Here is a 23180-nt window from a genome sequence, read left to right as displayed (position 1 = left end):
TTCATTTGGGGGGAAAAATAAGCAATTCTTGGAGGATATAGAGGTCAGTGATGCCTCTAGAGATTTTAAAGTGCAATAAAATGTTCTGAAATTGCTGCATTTGTCTTACTTAAAAAGGCAGTATAGACTTTTGTGTATTCTGGTATCTGTGTGTCTATGTGTATGTGTGTTTATATATAAATAAAGCTTTTTTTTAAATTGTAGGGGATACTAAGATAGGTAATAAAGCCGCCCATTATCCCAAGAGGCCCCCCACCCCCCAAAAAAATGCAGTTTTGGTATATAACGTTTAGTCTTTGTTTCCAAATGCATATGTATTCTTGCTTTACTTTATTCACACAAATTATCTGGGCACAACTGTTATAAAATTTTACCAAGAATAACATTCTGCCATTCAGTTATATTGGAACATGTTCAGTAGCATAATTTATGGCCTCGATATCTGAAGGGAAACAGATTCCCCCTCCTCATCTTAACTGTTCAGGTCCCAGTCACTAGCAGAGAATTGCCATTTGTTTTTTCCAAGGGACACCTTTTTCGTAGGGAAGTTCAGAAATTCGGGTCCCAAGCTTTTCTCACTTCTGTAGATTGCACTGAGAATCACACTTTGAACATATGCTTTCCTGTAAAAGTTTCCTGGGGTCTCTTAGAAGTAGCATTTGCTGCCCTCTAGGCTCTGAGAGCAGATGGTCTATCCATGACCTCTTTCTTCTGCTTCTTCTGGAAGCTCTCCTTCCTTACCCTATGTGGACCAGATGAGCTCGTTAAGGCAGGTGCCATTTCTGCCCATATGCTTCATATGTAATATGTGACATGACTTATAGACCACAAACTTCCTGCTGCCACGGGGTACACAAAGGGTGCATTTGTCTAAGGAAAGGCACTTACATGCCATGAAGTGTGGCATAATGCTGCCTCCCATGGTTCAGCCACCACTGACAGCCTATATCCTCTGATTTTTAGGTCTTGGGGAATTCTGCTGTTTCAAACCAGTGACCTTTTGAGTGTTTTCCACTAGGTCTCCCAGCTGTTTTCAATCCATCCAAGTAGTTTTAGCTAAAATAAATTATAAATTGTAATAAGGAGGTTTGTTCCAGCATTCATATTTATCAGATTTTAAGATTTAATGACCATATGGGCCTAAAACAAATCTTTGACTTTTTTTTTTTTTTTTAAAGCAATCAAGTGGAGTCTCTTGGTTTTGACTATTTAAATATTAACTTGTGGTCATAACCCACTTTTGGCTGCTGTAAAGGGTGTAGCTTTCTAAAACAAAGGTTTTCAGCAACTAGCTAGCAAAGAGGATCAAATGCCTCTTTAAATTAAAAAAGATTTGCATATTTGTTGTAAATTACAGCTTGTTGTATCAATTGAGCTGGGACCTTTTGACTGGAGTGTTCCATGGACTGCTTCCTTGGAGGAAACAGACTTTAATTGGTTGATTACGCCAACATCCTTCAGACTGGCTGATTTTGTACAGTTAACAGTGGAAAGGCCATTAATTAATTGGTATTTATTTGTAAATTAATATTTTATTGCCTCAGTGAGATGTGAATATGGTGTTCTTGAAAAAGTATTCTAAATAAGGCTAACGTCTCCTTAAACTAGTCCATCTGATCCCTGCCCCACCAGAAGTATCCCCTTTGTCAGTTTGGTGTGGACATTCATGGAAGGCAAAAGCTGTGCCTGTGTTTGGGTGTTTAACAATTGTCTTCTGCTGTATTTGGCAGCATGCTGTTATCGCTCAACATTATGTTTGGAGACCATCCATGTGTTTATCTGTAGAGGTAGCTCATTGCTTCTCACCTCTGCAGGCTGCTTTATAGGTTGGCTCTCCCACAGTATTTTTAGAACTTCCAGTTGTTTGCAGTTTTTCTTTATACCAACAATACTGCAATGAACATCCTGGTGAATGTACCTTTGAACATGTGTTCGAGTGTTTCTCTGTGACAGAAAATGAAAAATGTCCTTTATTTTAGATATGAAGATCTTAAGAGATGGAGAATTTAAGACCAGCCAAAGTCTTATAAATGATTAGCACAGTATGGATTGAAACTGTTTTCCCTGACTCCACCTATCTAGTTAGAAATTCTTTACAAATTTTTGTAGAGGGTCATTGGGATCCTGGATAGAGTCAAGTGCAATAAAAATAACTGTGGTGGAATCTTGCTTATTCCAATTAACTAAGAGGGTCAGTCTGAATTAGGAGAAAATATGAATTTAAAGATGTAATGTTGTATAAATTTGAAGTGTCTACAGTGACTCACACTAATATCACATAATAAAATTCCTTCAGGGAATCATATTAATGAAGCAATAATAAAAGCACCTAATCATCATTACTGAGAATAAAGACATATTGAAATTGTTCCACGTTTATTCTTATCTATAGGTAAAATATTTCTCCCACAATCTTTTTTATATTTTAATATGCTTATTAGCAAATGATTTTTCCCTAGTTAGAGCAAGATAACCATAACCATTTCCTTTCTGAATAATGTAAATTAGCCCAAGGGAGGTGAAAGGGGTGGACATTTGAGTAATTACTCTGCCAAGTAGGAGGTTTTTAAGCATTTTCTCTTATTTAATTATCTTAACAGTCTTATGAAGTGAGTCTTATTATTTCCATCACATAAGTGGAGAAACTGAGGCATAGAGGGCTCTCAAATGACTTGCTGAAGGGTACCTCTGAGTTTGCCTGTCTTGAAAGAGTAATACCCTTTCAAATATATCATAGTTTCCTTAAATATGGTCCTCAGACCCCCTGGGTCAGAATCTCCCGGAATATTTCTTAATACTGCAGATTCCTGGGCCCCTGAACACAGGGCGCAGGATTCTGCATTTTTAACAAGCTACCAAATGTTCCTTATGCACTTTAGTCTGTGAGCCAGTCTGCCAGACCGCAGTGACCTCATTTTGGTGGTGCAAGGAGCCGTGCCCAGAGAGTGCCCCATGCCTCTTAGGACAAGTAATTCTCTTCATGCATCACTCGCAGGGACATGTTAGCCATGCTGGGCGGCTTACTCCTTTCCCACTTTCCTGGCCTCACTTTACTTGCACTGAACTTAGCATGGCTCACAGTTTGACAAGTCATTTCCGAGAGTTGAAATCATCATGCTACATAGGAATCACTTTTTAAAAAAAAGGTTGAAATTTCCAGTGTAAAACATCAGATCCCAAATACATCTTTTGTGTTTTAGAAATATGGAATCTGCATTTTGCATTCCAATTCTAACCCCTGTTCATATAAAAAAATAAAAAGAGGCGTCAGCTTGCAGAAATGACTGCCTTTAAAACACCAATATGTGCTTTATTTTCCTTTCTAGCCCCCCTTTCCCACACTCCCCTGGTGGTAGATTTCCTATACATCTGCCCCTAATCATTGATGACTTTCCTAGAAGTGAGATGTGACCGGTCCTTTCCAGCTGCAGCCCTCCCACTAAGGACAGGGTTTTGGGGGAGTCAGCTAGGCTCAGTGACCACCTTTGTCTCCTTTGCCTTTTTCTCTATTATTATCTTTTTTTCTCAGCTCTGTGAAATTTTCTTTTTCATTCCCAAATGATATGCGCTCCCCTCAAGGGGCTAGTCCAAGCTCCAGTCCTTTCCAACAAGTTAAGTAGGAGGTTTTCCAGATGGCTGATAGGCATTGAGACAGCAGTGATCCAGGGGGGATCCTAGACCAACTTGGATTTGTGTTCATATATTATCTTGTTGTGCTGGCAAAAGAGCATCCGTTTTTGTTTTGGTGTTGAGCTCATCCAAATTAAGAAGGCATTTCCTCTCCTAAAAGGCAGAAAAAAAAAAAGAAAGAAAAGACAAAACAGGAAAAAAAATGTTAATTTTAACCATGTACTCCTTTGAAACTAAATATATACCCCTTCCTGTGTTCTGATTGGTCCGCTTGAATTGACAAGTGGATCGTGTGGAAAGGAAATATCCTGGACTTAATTGTAAGTTAAGTCTCTCTTCATCCAGAAGAGCATTTGAGATTCTGTCCAAGTGTTCAATTTCCCAGGCCGCTGAGGTCTGTGAATTTCTTTTCCCAGCCTCCAGGCTGCTGCAGTACAAGTCAGCATAGCTAATGCAGATAGATCTCCTGCCTCTCGCTCTTCTCCTCCCTCTGCTTTGATTCGATATGAACAGCCTGGTAACTCCGATGCTGGGGAGAAATCTGACATAACTCTGCAGATGGCTAGGTTGCCATGAAACACCTGGGGATTGTTCTTTAAGGAAAAGGTAACATTTATATGCTAATGATTTCTCCCCCCCTCCCCTCCTTGTTGCATTTTTTCCAGGGCTGCCAGTTCCCAAGAAGAGCCCAAAGTCGGTAAGGACTTGTCAGTTACTTGGTGCTTGTTTGGGGGGTGGGGAGGGTGGCTGGTGGTGGGAGGGTATGCTGTCTGGCTTCACTTTACTAAATGTGTTTTAGAGTGGATGGGGGAGACGAGAACTGGGGCTCATTTTACTGAGTTCTGGGGATCTGTTTGGTATAGAAGGTATTTGGGCTGTCTTTAACTGTGATTTGTGGGCAGGCTGCAGGAGCCAGGATAAAGAATGCATGTTTGCAATCTTATCTATACAAATACATCAGAACTCCTTCAAATGGATGAGTTTCTTAGCTGTTTTAACTTAATACAAATGCTATTGTTTCCTTTGGAAGGAGCGGGGTGGGGGGAAAGCTCCACCTGCTCCCCGAGTAGCCTTGCTCTCAACTGGTGTTCCCAGCGGTTCACATGGCTACTCATTCTCTCCCTGAGCTTTCTTATGCACTGGATGATGAATTATTTACAAAATAAAAAGCCTGTAGGTTTAAATAAGAACTGCTTTGCCCTGTATATGTCCATGCTCAAATGGAACAATGTGCATTGCCCCAGCACTGAGAAAAAGACATTTCCTTGCTGTGGAAATGTCCTTTGTTGTTTTGCTAGCTTTAGCAGCATTATGCTGCAAGTATAGGATTCTTAAAAAAAAAAAAAATCAATGTTTTGCTGTCCTTTCTAATCTGCTTTCCCTGAAGATGCATTAACCTAGTTGACATGTTAGCTAATAGCTTAGAGGCTGTAGTGTTTTGCTTGGTGGTATGGGCTTTGGCTCCTGGGGTGCTAACAACAAATTAAAATGCTATTTAAAAACTCAAAAGTCTGGAACTCCCATGCCTGTGAAATTGATCTGGGTAAAAGGGGCTTCCCAACTCATTAATATTAGGGTAAAGATGGGTGCCTTCATGTGGCTTAAAAGATTTGGGGGAGGGAAAATTTGCAGCTTTCTGACACTCTGGAAAGGAGAATCTTTAAAACTTTGCAGTTCATGGTGCTGCAGCTGAATTCTTTCCACCTGTCTCCAAACCTGGCAGCACGAGGCAGAAGTTTATTAAGGAGATGAGAGAGGGAGCTTCCTGCATTCTTAAGCCCTACTTCTAAGTTCTCCAAAGAGAAAAACCTGCAATAATTGATGTGATTCCAATGGCATAGCACCGTCGTGATTGGAACATTGACTTCAGGGCTGCTTCCCTTGTCAGTTTGTGTTAATGTCCAGGCAGAAAAGTGCTGGTTGGTGCCCACATTGGAACCATAGAGATGCCAAAGCGTGTGTATGTGTGCATGTGTGTCTTCCTATCCCTGGGTTGTAGTCAGAAACCCATTTAGCCTTCAGAAAACTGGTAGCAAATCTCACAGATATGTATCATAAGCTCGAGTTAGTGTTAGCCATCCTTTTTTCTCCCGCACCCCCAGCCATGCTATGTTGATGCATGGGCATATTTTACACACCCCACATGGAATGGAATCCTGACATGGAGCATATTGAGTGAGACATAGCAGATTTGAGCAGGTAGCATGACATCAGGTAGCAGGATGTTCTTTTCTGTTTTGTATTCCATTTACGTTTACTGTGCGAAAAGGTTTTTTGTAATTCATTTGCATCTCTTCTTCCCCAAAGTGTTTTGGAATTACCTGGTGAACTCAAAGGGTATTAAACAGGTATAGAGCCTGCATTCACCAAATCAGTTAAAAGAATTCCCTGTGACAGTTTTTTTTTTTTTTTTTTTTGGTAGAAGCCATGTCATTAGCAAGCAGCAAAGCAATTACTCGGACTGCATTCTTAGGGAAAAAGCTCTCTTAACTGCTTTGCCCAGTCTGCTGGCACTTAATTACCACAAGCTTAAGAGAGAGGTATGTTGCTGGGTTAGAAAAGAACAAGTCCCCAGCTTGGAGCTTGTCTTTACTCGATTTCTGTGCCAGGGCAGGGATGATGGTTTTCACAGCATTGCTGGTACACTCTAGCAGCTGCTGTGCAAAATTTGGGGGCTATCAGCCAAGGTCTGCTGTTGGCAATAGAGCGTTGCTAACATCTGTGATCAGTGGGAGCTCTGTACAGGTGGGTTGAGAGCTGTTTCCCTTTCCCAGTTTGAATTTTGATGATGTCCTGCCAGAGAGACAGATGATTATGGGATTTTTCTGGTGGGGTCAGAGTGAATCCATAGGGAAGCTGGATGTCCTGGTACCCAAAAGCCATTCAGGTAATGACAGATAGAGTCAATTTATGCAGGCTGTATAATTAAAAGCACACTGTGTCTGAGATGTGATTCACTTAGATTTACCAGTAGCTCTGTGAATATAGTATCTTAACCCTGGACTGTGTTTTTTGCCACGTGTCTGACAACCAGCACAGTAACAGATCCCATCAAAGCTTCTACAAGCTATGAGGGAAAGCAATGACAGTAGGAGGGAAGAAGGAATAAGGTTGCTGGAGTGAGTCTCCTCATGTCTCACCTCCCAAAGCAACTCATGTGCGCGACCCTCAGAAGCCCGGCGAGATAGACTTTGCCATCGGATTACATTCCTTTAAAACATTCAGTGTGAACCAAAATCCATTTTCATAGCCAATCAATGCTTTTCTTTTCCTCTCCATGAACTCCTCTCCCCTGCCTTTTCAGTAGAAATTGTTTGACTTAGACCCACAAATGATCAAAGAAAGACAGAACTAAGGACCATCCTCTGCTTTGGCTTGGATTTGAGTCTCTGATTTTCACACAACCTTTAATGACATTGGTCTAATACCTCATCAGCACTTGGAGTTTTTCCTGTTGTCCATGTAAATCGCTGCAGTGGCCTTTGGTCTTGGCAGATAAGTGAACTGTAAATAATTTTGCTTTAAAATTGATCGATTTGTCATTTTTAAGCCACATGAATTCTTTTCATCATTTAAGCTCCTAAGTGCTGTCTGTACTCATTTGCTCTTCCGAGCAAATACTTTCAGTTCAAAATCATCCTGTGAAATACTGATGAGTTGATCCCCCCCACCCATTTCCATTTATAAAAACCATTGCATCTTCCCGATTTCCCTGGCCTGACAGTAGTAAGGGAATTATTCATTTCAGGGAGGTTGGTACGGTTTTATTTTAAAAGGTCTTGTGATACAAGTTTATGAGCATTGTGTGGCCAAGGACCTTTATGGGGTTTTTAAAATTGAGCCCATTTTCTTCTTCGTAGTTGGCTGTGATTTGGGACTCAGAAATAAAGTTCTTCAAAAATATCAGCACAGTGACAATAATTAGCATTGGAAATATCCATCTCAATGGATCCTTCCAACTGACTTGGGTGGAGACTTCCCCCTGCCCCCTATTCAGTCTGTCAGCAATGCCTATTGAGTCTGGCACCAAATGTCTTTTGAACTCACTGACTGATCCTTTCCTTCGTCACTGCTACCGTGGTTTAAACCACCGCAGGTCCCTCACATGAACTGCAGCAATAGCCTCTGATTGGCCTCTCTGCTTTCACTCCTTTCCCCACCAATTCAACAGTCCAAACTTTCTGGAAATATGTTGGCTCTGGCACATCCATACTTTAAATTCATCAATGGATTCCTCCTCTTGAACTAAGAATGAAACCCAGACTTCTTACAGTAGCTCACAGGGCTCTTGCATTATTTGGCCTCCAAGTCCATCTCAGGCTACCTCACTCCCTTGCTGTGCCACACTGGCCTTTCTGTTCAGACAGTCCAAGCTCATTTTTGCCTGGGGAACTTAGCACATGCTGTTTCCATTAATGGAATGATCTTCCAGAGGCCTCTCTTTACCACCCATCCGAAGGATATTGCACCATGTTGTAATCAATATAATATGAATATTTGATTACACACACCTTAGATATTCACTCAGGTATATATTCTAAAAGCTCATCTCTTTCTTACTTATACATTGTGTACCTCAATATCTGGCATACAGTAGGTGATCATTATGTATTTATTGGATGAGTGAATATATGTATTGCAGGTAGTTACTTAGGAGGGCCTCGTCTGGAGATTCTGTCATTGGGGTACTAGGTGCTTTCATCCATCCATGTTCTTAGTTTGCATACAGTTTCTTCAACAGACTTGAAAGTGTATCTTTAACTACAGTTACTTGTCTTTGGGTGTCTCACCTAGAAAAATGAAGTGAAAGACGGTCACATTAGATGCAAATCTGATCTCCATCCATGTTCTTAGTTTGCATACAGTTTCTTCAACAGACTTGAAAGTGTATCTTTAACTATAGTTACTTGTCTTTGGGTGTCTCACCTAGAAAAATGAAGTGAAAGACGGTCACATTAGATGCAAATCTGATCTAGTGCTATAACTAGTTCAGAAGTGAGTTTATTCTCATGCCTCAAGTCTTCTGGGATGTAATCCAGCCTGCTGAAAAGGCATACAAGTTGACTTTAATTTGGGAGCTATATAAACATGGCTTTTCTCCTGGACAAGTCTGGGCTCTAACCAGATAAAGGACAACATCATAGCTAATTAGCATGCCCACAGAAAATAAAAAGGCTTATTTTGAACTTTTCCAAACACAAACAGAGAAGAGCTTCAAAAAACCCAGAGTGCCAACAAGATAGTAAATGCAGAATGTGTCTTCAAATTAAGGAGCTTTCATAACTGAACTTGAAAAGGAGCAGAGAGTGAGGTTAAATATTATCAGGGGGAAAATTGAAAAAGCTTCCAGATTATTATGTACTTGACCCATTAATATTCCATTTATATATGACAGTTAGTGATAGTTTAGTGGTGGCACAGTTTTTAAAGCACATTCTCTGGATGCTCCTTTACTTTTATTTCCCAAATCAAGGGACAAAGTTTAGATGGCATTTAAAAGGAACTCAGAGGTACAGTTTGACTGAAGGCAGTTTTGCAAACTCATTCCAGATTATGTCTGTCATTTTGTGTAAAATTGGACCTACGTGAGTCATGTACTGGGGAGGTGAGAAAGGGTGTTAAAATTTAAAAAATGACCCAAGCATTTCCAGTAGTCTTTATTTGCATCCTCTGTTTATGGCAAAGTTGTCTCTCCAGTTAAACCTAAGAGATCTAGATCCTCTGTGTCAGAGATTTGTTATACTGGGACAGATATCATAGGGTCTTAGAAACCCATCATGTGACATGCCCAGTCAGTATGTATGCATGTGTGGAGAAAGGACAAGCACTTCTGTCAGACTCTCTCAGTGTGGCAGAGTTGCCAGAAAATTGTTTTTCTCTAGTTCAGGGAGAGGGATCAAGAGGAAGAGGTTCAAGTTAGGTTTCAAGGGACAATGGCACAAGAAGACTGTGGGACAGTGACTGCAAAGTAACCCCATAAAAGCAGGAGCAGCATGTGTTTCCCTCAGGTCATCCTGCAGCATGTGGGAAGAAGTAATCTCAACACAAAGACTAGAGCTTCTAGGGCTAGAGACTTATTTCAACTGTGAAGTTAGTATTGATGGACCAACTCTACAATCTGGCATCTGCTATTCATTTGAGGAACCAAGAGAGGATGGGCATTTGAAGGCAGGCATGCAACTCTCAGAGTTAACTCAGAGGTCCTGTATTGATAAGTTATTTGCTTTTTCATTTAAAATATTTTCACCCGGCCCAAAGGTAAACAAAAACGAAACACTACTAAAATGTAAAAAAGTAGAAAGTAACTGTCTCCGTTAATTCTGTTTACCACAGTTCATTTCAAGATGAAATAACTTTAAATTTTATCTTGATTATGAAAAGTATTCTCCATGCATTATAAAAATAAAAGGTAGATTTTTTTTTGTATTTTTTGTATTTTCCTATGTATTTGAGTGCGTTCATACCAAAAAGACCCTTATAAAGACCACACTGAAGAGAAAAACAAATTTCCATGCACATGCAAAAGAAAATGAGTACTGTGTCTATCCTTAACATTTTCTGACTCTGGAAATCTTCAGCTTGTCTCCCAAGGAAGCTGGGGGGGCAGGTATTGCTTTTCTGCAACAGAACTCGGATACTTGGCCCTATTCGTTGTTGGACGTTGGCAGAACTGGGTTCTGTTTCAAGTCTTTGGAATGCTAATCCATCCAGGTCTGAGCTGAGCACTTTATCCTCAAAGAGAACAATGGCGATGTATCCTAATGATGGTGTTCTTCCTGCCCAAATGTCAGTGCGTTTCCTGGCATCTTCACCAGAGTGTGTTTCCCCTTGAATCTGAGTGAATTAAGCCTCTCATAGTTTTACCAAGATCACTATGCTAGCCTAGAATATGGTCCTCAGTCTTCTCCCACAGGCATACCAAGTATAATTTTAAGTGGTCTATCTTACCTTCATTAAATGCATGCCCAGTTTTTCTCAACTTTGAATCCTTGCCAAAACCTCTATTCAAATCTGTAATCCATAATAGTCAAGCACAAATGATGTGTTTGTCCTCCTTGGGCTTTCTTCAAGTACTCGTTTCAAAGCAGGGACTGGAAGGAGAGGAAGAAGAGGGACCTGAGAATTAAGTGAAAGGGACCTTGGAACTCTCCAGCAGAATTCCAGGGGAATGAATGCTGGGGAGAATACCTGGGGAGAAAGCAGGGAAGGACCATCTTGATGCGATTGATTAAAACACTTGGTGGAAGATTTGGGCACTATAAAGAACTTTAGGGAACTGAAGAGCTTGAGGTCAAAGATCTTATAAACTACTTTAAAAAGATAAACTATACAGGATCTGTAAAAGAGAATGGAGCTGCCCGTTCTGTCCCCTACTCCTTTACAATACTCTTAAGCAGATAAGTATAGTGACATGACCCCTGTTATTACATAGGAGGGAGGATTCCAGGATTATTTTAAATGGGGAATATTTAAGTACTTATTGGAGTATTTATTGGAGAAAATAAGTACTGAAATTATTTAATTTCCAACCCAGTATTTTTCCTCAGACTAGTTTGTGCTCTCATTTTAGTTGCCATTTAAACAAAGCACATTTCATAAAATGGAAAGGGTCTTTGCCGAGCAGGTCTTAATGAATAGGAACTTGCTTATTCTGTTGAAATTTAAGTGGAACTTTTCCCCTTTGAATACTACTTGGACTTTGGACAAGTTGCACATATAAGAAGGCTGACCCGCAGAAGTCAATCCATATATAAAATCTTGGTTTTTAACCAAAAGTAGTGTCAGCAGTTCAAGAGGTGAAATGTAATGCCTGCAAAATTGATTAGCTGAGAATTATGAGAGCTCTTCATATGGTAGTTATTTATATACATATAAGTACCAGTGCACATATAACGCTAGGTGTGATTTTTAAAAGATCTGACCTCGGTTTCTAATAGTCTAGAAGAACTGGTGGCAAACCCTTGGAGAGGAATTGGATGTTTTATTATTAAAAGATGCAGGACATGGAGTCCCAAGGAGCATTTTTAGCTCTAATTGTACTTCATCTGGATATTATAACCTTACAGTTAAACCATTCATGGTATTTTGTGTCACATATTTTTCTCAAGAAATGAAGATGTTAAAACTGATACATCATGCAATAAAAGAGCTCAATGTCTTAGCCGAGAACCTATGATGAAAATTGGATTTGTTTTCCGCTGCAGCCCAGAGAGCAATATGGTTTGTGATTATATCTTTCTATCTGGCCCTCCCCTCTACCTGTCTGCCAGTCATCAGGGGATTTATCTGCATTCGGTATTTGCTGGAGAAAGGTGGAAGCCCAAATGCTGTTGATGTATTTATGTATGTGTATGCAGAAATGCTGAACAAAGATAAGCTGGTGGAAAACACCCACCCAGAGAACCGGTAATAATGTTCTCTTCTTGACCCTCTTACTTGCTCACTTTCAGCAACCACTGGAAAGGAAAGACAGCCAGAATAGTTCTCAGCACAGTGTCTCCAGCCACCGAAGCCTGCACACAGCATCCCCAAGCCACAGCACTCAGGTGCTCCCTGAGTTTCCACCTGCAGAGGCCCCAGCTCCAGATCAGACCGACAGCTCTGGGCAGAAGAAACCAGATCCTTTTAAAATCTGGGCCCAGTCCAGGAGCATGTATGAAAACCGACGTGAGTTAACACTCTGGCTTCTGCCTTCCCCAGACCTCTCCCCAGTGCTTCAACATTCTTTTGAGCCATATTGAAAATAGAAGAGTTTCAATGTGTAAACTGGATAGAGATGAATCAGGGTGAAAGCTTCTCAGAGCGAGTCGAATCTGCTGGATATTCATGGGGGCTTCATTATGCCTTCAGTTTGGGGAGGGGTAGAAATGGATAGTCACCGAACAAATGGCCTTGATAAAAATGGGTTTATTTTTCCCTTCAGTTAAAAGAAGTGGCAAATAAAGAGCTATTGTCTTGTTCATTCCTCCCTGAGTGGAGTGTGTGGCATGCTGTCAGCTCATGTCTTGCAAAACAGCTCTGATATACAATAGAATATAGCTGTGATTATGGTTTGGACAGTAGGGGTAATGAGAAGAAATTAAATGCTTTCTGAGTGGTCTCTTGGTTTTTAAAAATATTGATAATTTTTTAAAAACTATCATCAGTCTTTCTAAAGATTCACCTCTGAAAGAAAAAAAACAAAGTGAGTGGTTTGTTCTTTAATTATTTATACAGTGGTCAGGCATGCTCCTCTGGCCTTACCTTTGCTATCAATATGAGCTAGTGATGGTATACTTTGTAACTTCTTAGCTCTTATTATTAAACCCAGTATCCCCTTTATTTTACTTTCTTACTCTTTATTATGAAATGATTTCCAAAGACTATTCACTGTAAATAATATTTCTTTATCTTACCAACGAAAGTTGCTAGAATGTTTTAATTTTAAGTGATTCATATTGGCCTTTTTTTTCCCCCAGGCTGTTGCTCTTTTCTGATGCTTTCTCCTGAGTGGGTTGGTCAGGGGAAGCAGCAATGAGCTTTCTCTTTGTGGCATGGGAAAGGAGAGGATATGTCATGAGGGAGGACACCGGGTTGTGTTGAAGGGTCTGAGGAACTGAGAGAGAGAAGAGAATCATTTTGCCTGTCCTCTTCGTCCCTGCCTCCCCTCAGCACAGGTTTCATTCCGAGCTCCAGCTGTGGCTCCCTCTGCGGCACAGCCCCTGCAGAGACAGCACAGAGGCTGTGTGACGTTTCGGCTCAGATGCGGCTGTGCTGCATTTCCTTTGCTGGCATGTGCTGGGAGACTCGAATTCCTCTGACCCAAACAGAACAGGGTGTGAGGCCAGCATCCCAGTCTGAGAAGCAAGTTGGCCACACCACTGAGTGAAACTCAGCAGTGAGGGGCACCAAGGGAGCCCAGAGTCGTGCTGATTACCAAACGTTAGAAGTTGCCCAGGAGTCCCTCTATGCTTTTCCTCCTCAAGGGAGAACTGTCATTGCCTTCTTACTACAGCAGTACATGGAATTAAATAGGCCGTTTTGGCTAAGGGTTCACTCTGCTGACAAAAGCCAGCTAATTTGAGAAGGGACTTACTTAGTCCCAGGACTAGAGAGACCCCCCTAATGTAGCCTTGAGGCCAGGCCAAAGGAAATGAAGTTCCACATGGACTATCCCTCCTACGCAGTAGATGCTCAGTATGAAGCTGGGTGTGTCCTCACTGTGTCTCCTCACTACCTGTAGCAATTTCACTGAAGAAAACCAGTGAGGAGGGCCGGCCCGGTGGCACACTCGGTAGAGTGTGGCGCATGGGAGTGCGGTGGCGCTCCAGCCAAGGGTTCGGATCCCATATGGAGACCGGTCCGCTCACTGGTTGAGCACGGTGCGGACGCGACGCCGAGGGTTGCGATCCCGTTGCCGGTCGCGGTGTGGGCGCGATCCTGAGGGTTGTGATCCCGTTACTGGTCACGAAAAAAGACAAAAAGCGAAAAAAAAAAAAAAGAAAAAAGAAAACCAGTGAGGAAATGTGTTCCAGAGAGGAATATTTTGACACTCCCTATTTCACATTTCTCTCTAACCATAAGACTCCTCCAGTCAGTGGCCCAGCTTCAGTCAATGTTGAGATATTGCTTTATTGACTACATTCCTGCTTTGCTCAATACAGGACACATATATGATTGAGTTTTCCATGTACGAATCTTTTTGTAATAAAATAAATCGTGTTCAGAAGCGCTGGAGGGGGCATCATGGGCGGGGTGATTCTAATGCATCTTTTTAATAGGAGGCTTCTGTTCAAATGCCATTTTTACCCTGATGGAAGCAAAATTTCTCAAGAATTTGGGGTTTAATCCAATTTTTAAAAAGTGTTCACCAGAAAAAAAAAAAAAAGAAAAATATGTACTTGAGCCATAGTCAGCTGCTGTAAGCATTGAAATTGCTCAGATGACAGCCAGACTGAAATATTTGGAATAGTACCAGCTTTGTTCCTTCACTCTCTTTAACATCTAAGGAATCAGATAGAGCAGCACAAATGAGAGTCAATTTCTTTTTAGTGATTGGAGGCTCCATAATTGAGTGATAGTGGCAACCTACTTGATGTTAAGATTCACATGGATTTCTTCCTCACTACTAAATGAGGATAATGATGAGACTTTCCCCCCCAGAGGTAATTATTCAGTATCTGTTATAGATTTTCTTTTTCTTTTCAGACAAACTTTAAAAAAAATAAATAAATGTGTATCTATGTTGCAGGCTATATTTCAAATTTTTGTCTTTTTTTTGTGACCGGCAACGGATCGCAACCCTCAGTGTCGCGCCCGTACTGGGACCGGCAACGGGATCGCAACCCTCGGTGTTGCGTCCGCACCTTGCTCAGCCAGTGAGCCGCCAGTCTGTATGTGGGATCTGAACCCTCGGCGGGAGCGGTGCTGCACTCCCAAGCGGCGCACTGTAGCAGTGCGCCACCGGGCCGGCCCCTAGATTTTCTTCTTTTTATAATATCTATGAATAAACCTGCATCAATCTTGTCTTTGAATCAGTATCTTGCTTTATCCCAGATCGGTTCCTGCCATTTGCCTGGGTTGTTTTGTATCTTGTCTTTTGGGGGGAAAAAAATACAGTGTGTAGCCTTGTTGGATGTGATTCCCTGTTCCTCCCCACAAGACACAGTAAAATGAGCAAAATACGCCAGGAAAAGCATGAAAATTGAACTCAGCAACAGCACCTTAATTGTATCACATTATCCCCTTTTTGTTGAAAATATATTTTTCTTATATTTCATTTTATTGTTAAAAGCAATGTGAAGATTAACACAATCTCTGATCATATTCCTTTGCATGGTCTAAATGTTTTACAAAATACCACATTCTTGATATGGCCATCTGTCAGAACGAATCAGTGTGAATTACAGAGGTGTTATTCCCTTCAAAAGGTTTTAATGTTTAATTAAAAACAAAGACAAGCACTGAAGTCCTTTATTTTTTATTTTATTTATTTTTTATTTTGTCAATATACAATGTAGTTAGTTATTGTGTCCCATCACCAAGACTGAAGTCCTTTAAAAGCCGTGTTGCTTGTTTTGTGTTTTCTCTAGATACATACCAATTGTGCATGTCTTTAAAAACTACACTGATGACACTGATGAAATCTTATTAGTAAATGTTCGGGAACATCAGCCAGTATCCTGGAGAAAAGAAATTCTAAAGCTCGTAGTTGACATTTTGCCTGTTCACGATATAGTTTCGAAAGAAAAAGCTGTCATATTAACCAACATTGTAAACCTGTCCTGCTTTAGAGAGAAATGCTTACACATTTGGAATTGGTGAATGAGCTTCTTTATCTCAGTGAGTTAAGGAGCTTGGGTGCACTTTTAGATTTTAAGAACTATTATGACAGTTCCCATTTGTGTGTTCTTGGACAGATCTTGGACAGATCCAATGATTTTCGTCTCTAAGTATAAGACTGTTTGGTTTGAACTGCCTAGAAATCACCTGAATAGGTATTAGTACAAGAAAGAATTCCATTAGGAACATGAAACTTTATTAAATAAATGCTATAGAGTAGTAGTGACAGAAATATATTTACATTTTTTCAAATGGAAATAAGGGTTTAGGCAAACCTGTAGTTCAGGACATGATTGAAACAAGATCATTTGAGAATGTGTACGTTAGGGTGTAATTAAATATGAAGCGTCTGAGGTGGTAATGGGAGTTACAGGAAACTCTCAGTGGTACAATTGTAAATTCTAGTTTTTTGACAAGTAAAGGACCATGAAAAGAGAAAGGAAAAACAGAGTCAAACGATGGTCTTTAAAATCCATAGCAACCATGACCTTTTTTGTGAAAGTTGAACTTGCCGCGCTTCCCAAGCGGGCGCACTATCCAGTGCGCCACCAGGCCGGCCCTAACTGTCCATTTCTTATCAGTCAAAAGTAAATTAAAATGAACTAAGAGAAAGAGCATACATTAAGCTTTGCAAAATTGTGAAATTAATATTTCAGCTACGTCACCTTCGCCTGCATCGGGATTGAGCAAGGGTGAGAGAGAGAGAGAAATCAGTTCCGCGAATTTTGGAGAATGTCAGAGTAAGGATCTGCTGAAAACTTGTGTTTCTCCATTATCATTCGTCCTGTCTGATGTTCCCATTGGTCTGGGGGCCTGTGGAGAAGTTCAGAAAAGGGAGGGAAGAGAAGAGTACCTTGAAGGGAAATGCTTTGGGGCTGTCGTTGACCAAGTGTAAACCAGAGACAAGATAAAACAAGAATGATGCACATGTCTTTGCCACATCTGCAAGTGTACTGTGTGTCCGTAGTCATGGAGAAACCAGGTTTCTCTGTAAACCTGGTCATTCCATTGTTTCTAATTATCGAAGGAAGTCTTTTGACTGCTTTATGGAGTTGTCACTGGCATTACCAAAATGAGGTGAACTGGTGAGGTTGTTGCCTACACGAGGGCTTAAAAATGAAAAAAAAAATTGTACAAGATTGTCTCAGCTCTATTTGATTTAGCCTCACCCAAAAAAAAAAAGTGATATTAATATCAGAAAAATGGCTCCATCTCACTGCCTCCTAAAAACTTAGCCTAATAAAATCTGCCTGAAGTAAAGAAGAGAACAAACCATTTTAGGGGAGTAGTTTAGAAACCTCATTGCCCTCTGAAAAAGTGGTGTCAATGGATACAGAGGAGAGAAATTTTAATTTAATTCAATTTAATCCCATAATATGTTCAGTACAGATTTATTGTCAAAGTTATATATTTGGGTAAATGGGTATTTAGTTGGTGGAAGATTTAAAATGTTAAAATGCTAAAATTAAAGCACCAAAAGACTTTCTTAGCAACAGGTCTGTGTGGAAGTGTTTGTGTCTTTGTTTGCTTGCTCATTGTTGGTGTCCTTTGTAGTGTCATTGGTGTCTTCCTTTTTAACAGAAAATTCTCTAAATAAATTTGCCGATTTCCCATTTATCCTCAGAAGGAAACAAATGCTTTTTTTCCCTGTGGACTGAACTATGTGATAAGCCTAAATCTGTTAGCCACAACCTCCCATACCATGATAGCTTACACCTAAATAAGCAACATAAGGTAGAAACTTGCTGCATTTGGTGTCACTGCAGGATGGGCAAATGTTCCTGTGTTAAATGATGCTGAGAAAAATGGATCTGGGCTGGAAGTCTCTGCAGAGGCCCTTTCGTTGTTCCCAGAAAGGCCACACACTCAGCAGACTTCAAACAAACTCTGCCAGGGACTTGGTGCTGGCTGGAAAGCACCAGTGGTCTATTTTGGTAATAATCCTCCCGCTTGAGTGAACCAAAGAGAGAGATACAACTGATTTAATTTGTTGTCTCAATGAGGCTATTACAGCAGATACCCTTTAACCAGCTACTTGAACAGAAAGAAAGTATTGTTTCCTTCTCATCCTCGAGAAAATATTATTCCCAAATTGTGTTTATGGGAGTCCTATGATGTAGCTTAGTTCTGTGTTCCATGATGTTTTGCAGCTTAGCCTCAGCAATTATAATAAAAAAGCGTCAGATGAAAAACCCATTTAAATCCATGGCATTAAGATAGCTCAAGCAAAAATATCAGATTTAGACTCCTCTGCCTTGTAGGTACCTGTTCATTTAGTTTCTTCTCTCTTAGCATGTTCATTCAGTATACATTTTCAGCTTGTGGGTGAGTCGCTAAAAAGGGACATCTTGTGCCAACTTGAAATCTAAATAACCTCCTTCTGCTTCCCAGTCCCATTGTACAAAATTGGAGAAGATAAGAATTAAATTCTCAGGCCTACATACTCCTTTAGCCCCAAATCCAGTTAATTGGATAAATCAGAAGTATACAGAATAGTTTTTGAAAACTTCCTTTAGGTTTCACTGTAACTGAATTACACTTTTTCTCTTTAAATAAAAGATGTCCTTTTATAGGCCATAAAACATCCTATGTATACATTAAAATATTAAATGAAAATTAAATAGAAATAACCCTTTTTAATACCTTAGTGAAATAATAGAGTGGTATATAGAACAATTTCACATACAATAAGCATTTTCTTATGGAAATTTATTTTTCTTTTTAAGAAAGAGGTTTCATTTTAAAGCCTGGGATTATTACTGAGTGTAAAATAACAAATTATTGGGTAATAAATTAATATTTATAATGTGGAAATATCATAGGCAAATTCTGGAGTAAAGCAGTCATTTTAGCAATGAGATAAGATTCATAAATATAGAACTTTTTTGTTGTCACCATTGATCTTGAGGATCTGGAAGGCTGGCTACTTTGGGGCAATAGTATTGAAATCACAGTAAACTTAGTATTTGGAAAGATTAGGATAATTTTTTGGCAAAAATGATGCAATAAATCAAATTATTAGCATTGCAAGTCTTAATTATTTTAAGAAAGAAAAAAGTGACTTAGAAATAAATTAGAAACTCTTTTTAACCCAAGCTGCTGTTTCTATTCATCTTCTAGTTGATGGTTCACTCTTTCAGGTGACTTAATGGGACTTCTAAGTCTTTAGTGCCAGCTGCTTCTTCGGAGGTTGTTGTAATTTAGCACGAGTCTTTTCTGAAACCTGGACATCTGTATATGGTGTGGCACATAATTTTAATTTACTTAGCTCCTCTTGCAGCAATACTGAGGGAAGCAGTTAATGCTGACTTCTGGCTTAGTTGGGGACCATGGCTTGGGCTTGTTGAGGAACTTATCAAACAGTGATTAGTCCTATGAAGAACTTTAAGGCTCAGTGGCTACTCTCACTGTTTACTTTTACCCAGTGTCCTCCGTTATTTCCCCTTTCAAATTTGTTTCTTTGCCTGTGTTGGAAAGCTTTCATCTATTCAAACACCATCAGTCTTGGTCCTGTAATTGTGTTCCTCTTTAGGGGTATAATGCCTTTTATCAGTGAAATAATCTCTCTTCCTTCTTCCCTCTCTGCAGTTCCCGATTACCAGGAACAGGACATCTTCCTCTGGAGGAAAGAGACTGGATTTGGATTTAGGATTCTGGGTGGAAATGAACCAGGGGAACCTGTAAGTCTTTTGTTTGCCTCTCTCCTCAGTGCTGTATTCTAAGACTTCAAAGCAAATTGGCGGCAGTGACAAATTACCCAGATTTGAGTCTAGCTAGATGCAACACTGACTCTTTCATCTTGAGCAGTGTTGGTGTTTCCTTGGATTTTGTGGGGGTCTTTTTGTCTTGAGGAAGAAGAGAATAGATCCTTTCTAAAAAATTTGTATTAGTATTTGTGAAAAGTGGCAGCTGCAACATCTGGAGACACACACTAAGGAAAAGGAAAATAGAAAGCAATATAGGAAAAGATATCAGCTAATAAAACAATGGTCTTATCCTTCTGGCCACTTCTGTTTCATCTGCCAGCAGATAGTGGACTTTGCATTTGACTAACAAATGTGCAGAGAGTACTTCACACAGCATTTATGAGAGATTAGAGAAAGTAGGATCCTGTCTTTACAAAAGTGGAGAAACAACCCTGAACAAGGGTCAGGAGACATTTAAACTCACTGGGCCTTAGTTTCCTCAGCTTTAGAGTAAATTTAGTATAACATCACAGGGTTCTTTTGACAGGAGAAAAGAGAATTAAAGACAAGTATTGTGAATTCACTTGCGATCATTCTAGCTGTTATTCATTGAGTGCTTTACTGTATGATAGGCACCATGTTAAATAAAGGCTTTTAACATACATTTTCTTATTTATCCATCAAAGCCATGAATTTAGCTCCAGTTTTCAAATCAGAATGTAAGGACACAGAAAAGTTAATTAACTTGCCCCAAGATCACAGAGCTAGTAAATGTAGGGACTGATAAGGGTCTGACTCCAGAGTCCATGTTCTTCACCGCTATTTGTGTCAAAGTTCTTTGTAAACTATGAATGCCATGTAAAGGTAATGGTAGCAGTATTATCTACCAGGAAGGCAAGGCAGGCACAAACATTTTAGCTCAAGTTTAGTGAATGGTGAACATAACAGCAGGACACTAAATATAAAAGATGCTCTGCTTTCAGGTGCTAAAAGACTGCTGAAATGGGGCTGTCAAACCAGACTTTACCTAATTTCTTCATTTATTTAACAATATTTATTGCACATTCCCTAGTGCTAGGCACAGTGCTGGACCCCTAAAGAAAGGTAATATTAATGTTAGCAGAGTTTCATGAAAGGAGTGTTCTTAAATAGGTAGGAAAGGAGAAAAGGTTTTACAGATGAGGGGAGTAAAGTGATTTATTTCTGCAAAGGGGAAAAGAAAGAGTGAACCATTAGAAGTCCACAGATAAACATCAAGGAACCAAGAAAGAAATAGTTATTCTTGCCACCATTTAAGAATTGTTCCAGCACCTAGCACAATGACTGGTACACACTGGGCACTCAATAAATGTTTGTGGCATACATGCAGACATTAATGAAGACATTGAATTGTTCCCGGGGATGTGAAGGCCATCGGTGTAGTAGTAAACCAAGAGGACAATGTTTCATTCATCATGCAATTACCCAACAGATTTATATTGGTCACATCGTACCACTGGGTGCTGCTGATACGGACGGCCGCCTGAGGTCTGGAGATGAATTAATTTGTGTGGATGGGACACCGGTAATTGGAAAATCACACCAACTTGTGGTCCAGCTTATGCAACAAGCCGCCAAGCAAGGCCATGTCAATCTTACAGTGCGTCGTAAAGTGGTATTTGCGGGTATGTTTTTCATTCATTCTTTCACACGGTGCATTGTCACTTTATGCACAGAAAAGCCCTCCTGCTTGTGTCTGCCTTCTCAAGCATCTATTTTAGCAAATGTTTGCAAATGTGATCAAGCTTAGAATTTCCAGATGGTTTGCTTCTCTCAAACACTGCAAAACTACTGTCATTCAAAAGTACTTTAATGGTTCATTTGTATATGTTCAGCAAAGGCCTCTAAGAAGGCAAGCTGAATTACATATTACCTCCCTGCTATCCCCTTGCCAACCAGAATTTAGCCATCTTCAGTTGATGATAATCCTCAAGAAAAGAGGTCATTACAAAAGTCAAAAGAGTTGTAGTTTCAAATAAAGAGAACAAAAATTAGGTTTGTGCTGCAAAATAAGCTCATAAGAAAGTGATATCTTACTGTATTATTGCCTATCATATACATGTGTGTGTGTGCGTGCATGTGTGTGTGTATATATAAAATGTGTGTTTATATATATATATAAAACCAAGATTTTTTTTTTTCCCTCTCTATAAGTAAGTTGTAGAGCTGGCCATTTCTAGGTCATCTTTGATTCCTTCCTTCTGCCTACAAGCTCCAAACCCTAGTTCTCAAAATACTACATATTCTTTCAGGCTCAGCTCAAATATAACCTTTGTCCCTTGGAAATTCCTTCCATACCATTCTTGTGAGTCCTGGTTTACTTCTGTATCAGAATCTGCCATTTTGAGTCAGTAGTTGTGTGAGGGTCTGTCCTTTCAGCTTCCTGAAAGCACAGTCTTTGTTCATCTTTGTATGTAGCCCCCACCGTGAAACCTTTAAGACAGAACCCAGAATGCAGAAGAGGCAGGTTGTGTTGTATCGACTGAATTACTGAAGAAATATGACATGAAATGTTATGAATTAGCCATAGCTTTAATAGTAGTGAAACAAATACCCATCAGATAAGATTAATTGGTACCTTGTTTAAAAAAAAAAAAAAGCTAGTATAACCCATTTAGAATGGTATATAATTAATTATAGAATGAAGATGTTAAATTCCATTGTGAGAGTCCTGCCTACTGCAGTCATGGAAAACAGTGTTTATCAGCCATAGATTATGTCCCTAGAATTCACGTATGGCCTCAAAATCCTTCTTAATAACATAGTATTCCATGCAGAAAAAGCAATCAGCTGGAATTGGTTTTTGAGATGAGATGCAAACTATTTGATTTCCCTGGCTCAAATAGAAATAATAAGGGAATGTGATCTTTTGTTTCAGGTTTTTTAAAATCTTAGATATTTTGGGTTTTTAGCTCTTTTGTAAAAGTATGCTAAGTGAAATAAACTAGTTGCAAAAGGACAAATCTTGTATGATTCCACTTACATGAGGTACCTAGAGTAGTCAAATCCATAGAGACAGAAAGCAGAATGGTGGTTGCCAGGGACTGGTGGGAGAGCGAAATGGGGAATTATTGTTTAATGGGTACAGAGTTTCATTTTGGGCAGATGACAAAATTCTGCAGATAGATGGTGATGATAGTGGCACAAGAATGCGAATGTACTTAATGCCCCTGAACTGTACACATAAAAATGGTCAAAATGGTAAAATTTATGTTGTGTGTATTTTTCCATTATTAAAAAAAATGTATGAAAGGAGAAGTTTGGGGTAATAAATATAGTCTTATCCAAAACCTGGACACAACACACATTTTGATTTTGGCATGGTTGGTCCCACCTAGTATATTGGCTATTTAGGAGTGCTTTACCCTGTCACCTGACAAAGCAGTAAAACTGGAATGGTGACTCAATTTGGAAGGAGGCTAATGTGTCCAGTTCTATGATTGGAGTAGAAACTGACATCTGGAAGCTAGGAAGAGAAGCTATGTCTACCTCTCACAGGTGTTG

The 23180-nt window shown here is 39.8% G+C and overlaps 1 protein-coding gene across 4 annotated transcripts in view; it reads left to right on the top strand.

The window, feature by feature from the left end:
* MAGI1 (membrane associated guanylate kinase, WW and PDZ domain containing 1) overlaps nt 1-23180 on the top strand; it is a 240122-nt gene that overhangs the window by 196207 nt on the left and 20735 nt on the right. For all 4 annotated transcript variants that reach the window (XM_008578690.1, XM_008578692.1, XM_008578691.1 and 1 more), the window contains exons 12-16: nt 4296-4327; nt 12081-12297; nt 16608-16691; nt 19540-19631; nt 21109-21301. In XM_008578690.1, coding sequence (XP_008576912.1) covers nt 4296-4327; nt 12081-12297; nt 16608-16691; nt 19540-19631; nt 21109-21301 — 618 coding nt within the window. The remainder of the gene's footprint in view (nt 1-4295; nt 4328-12080; nt 12298-16607; nt 16692-19539; nt 19632-21108; nt 21302-23180) is intronic.

This window comes from Galeopterus variegatus, unplaced genomic scaffold (genome assembly GCF_000696425.1).
Source record: "Galeopterus variegatus unplaced genomic scaffold, G_variegatus-3.0.2 Scaffold1746, whole genome shotgun sequence".
Classification (NCBI taxonomy): domain Eukaryota; kingdom Metazoa; phylum Chordata; class Mammalia; order Dermoptera; family Cynocephalidae; genus Galeopterus; species Galeopterus variegatus.
Note: the sequence above shows the minus strand (reverse complement) of the source record. Positions and strands in the feature narration are given on the sequence as shown.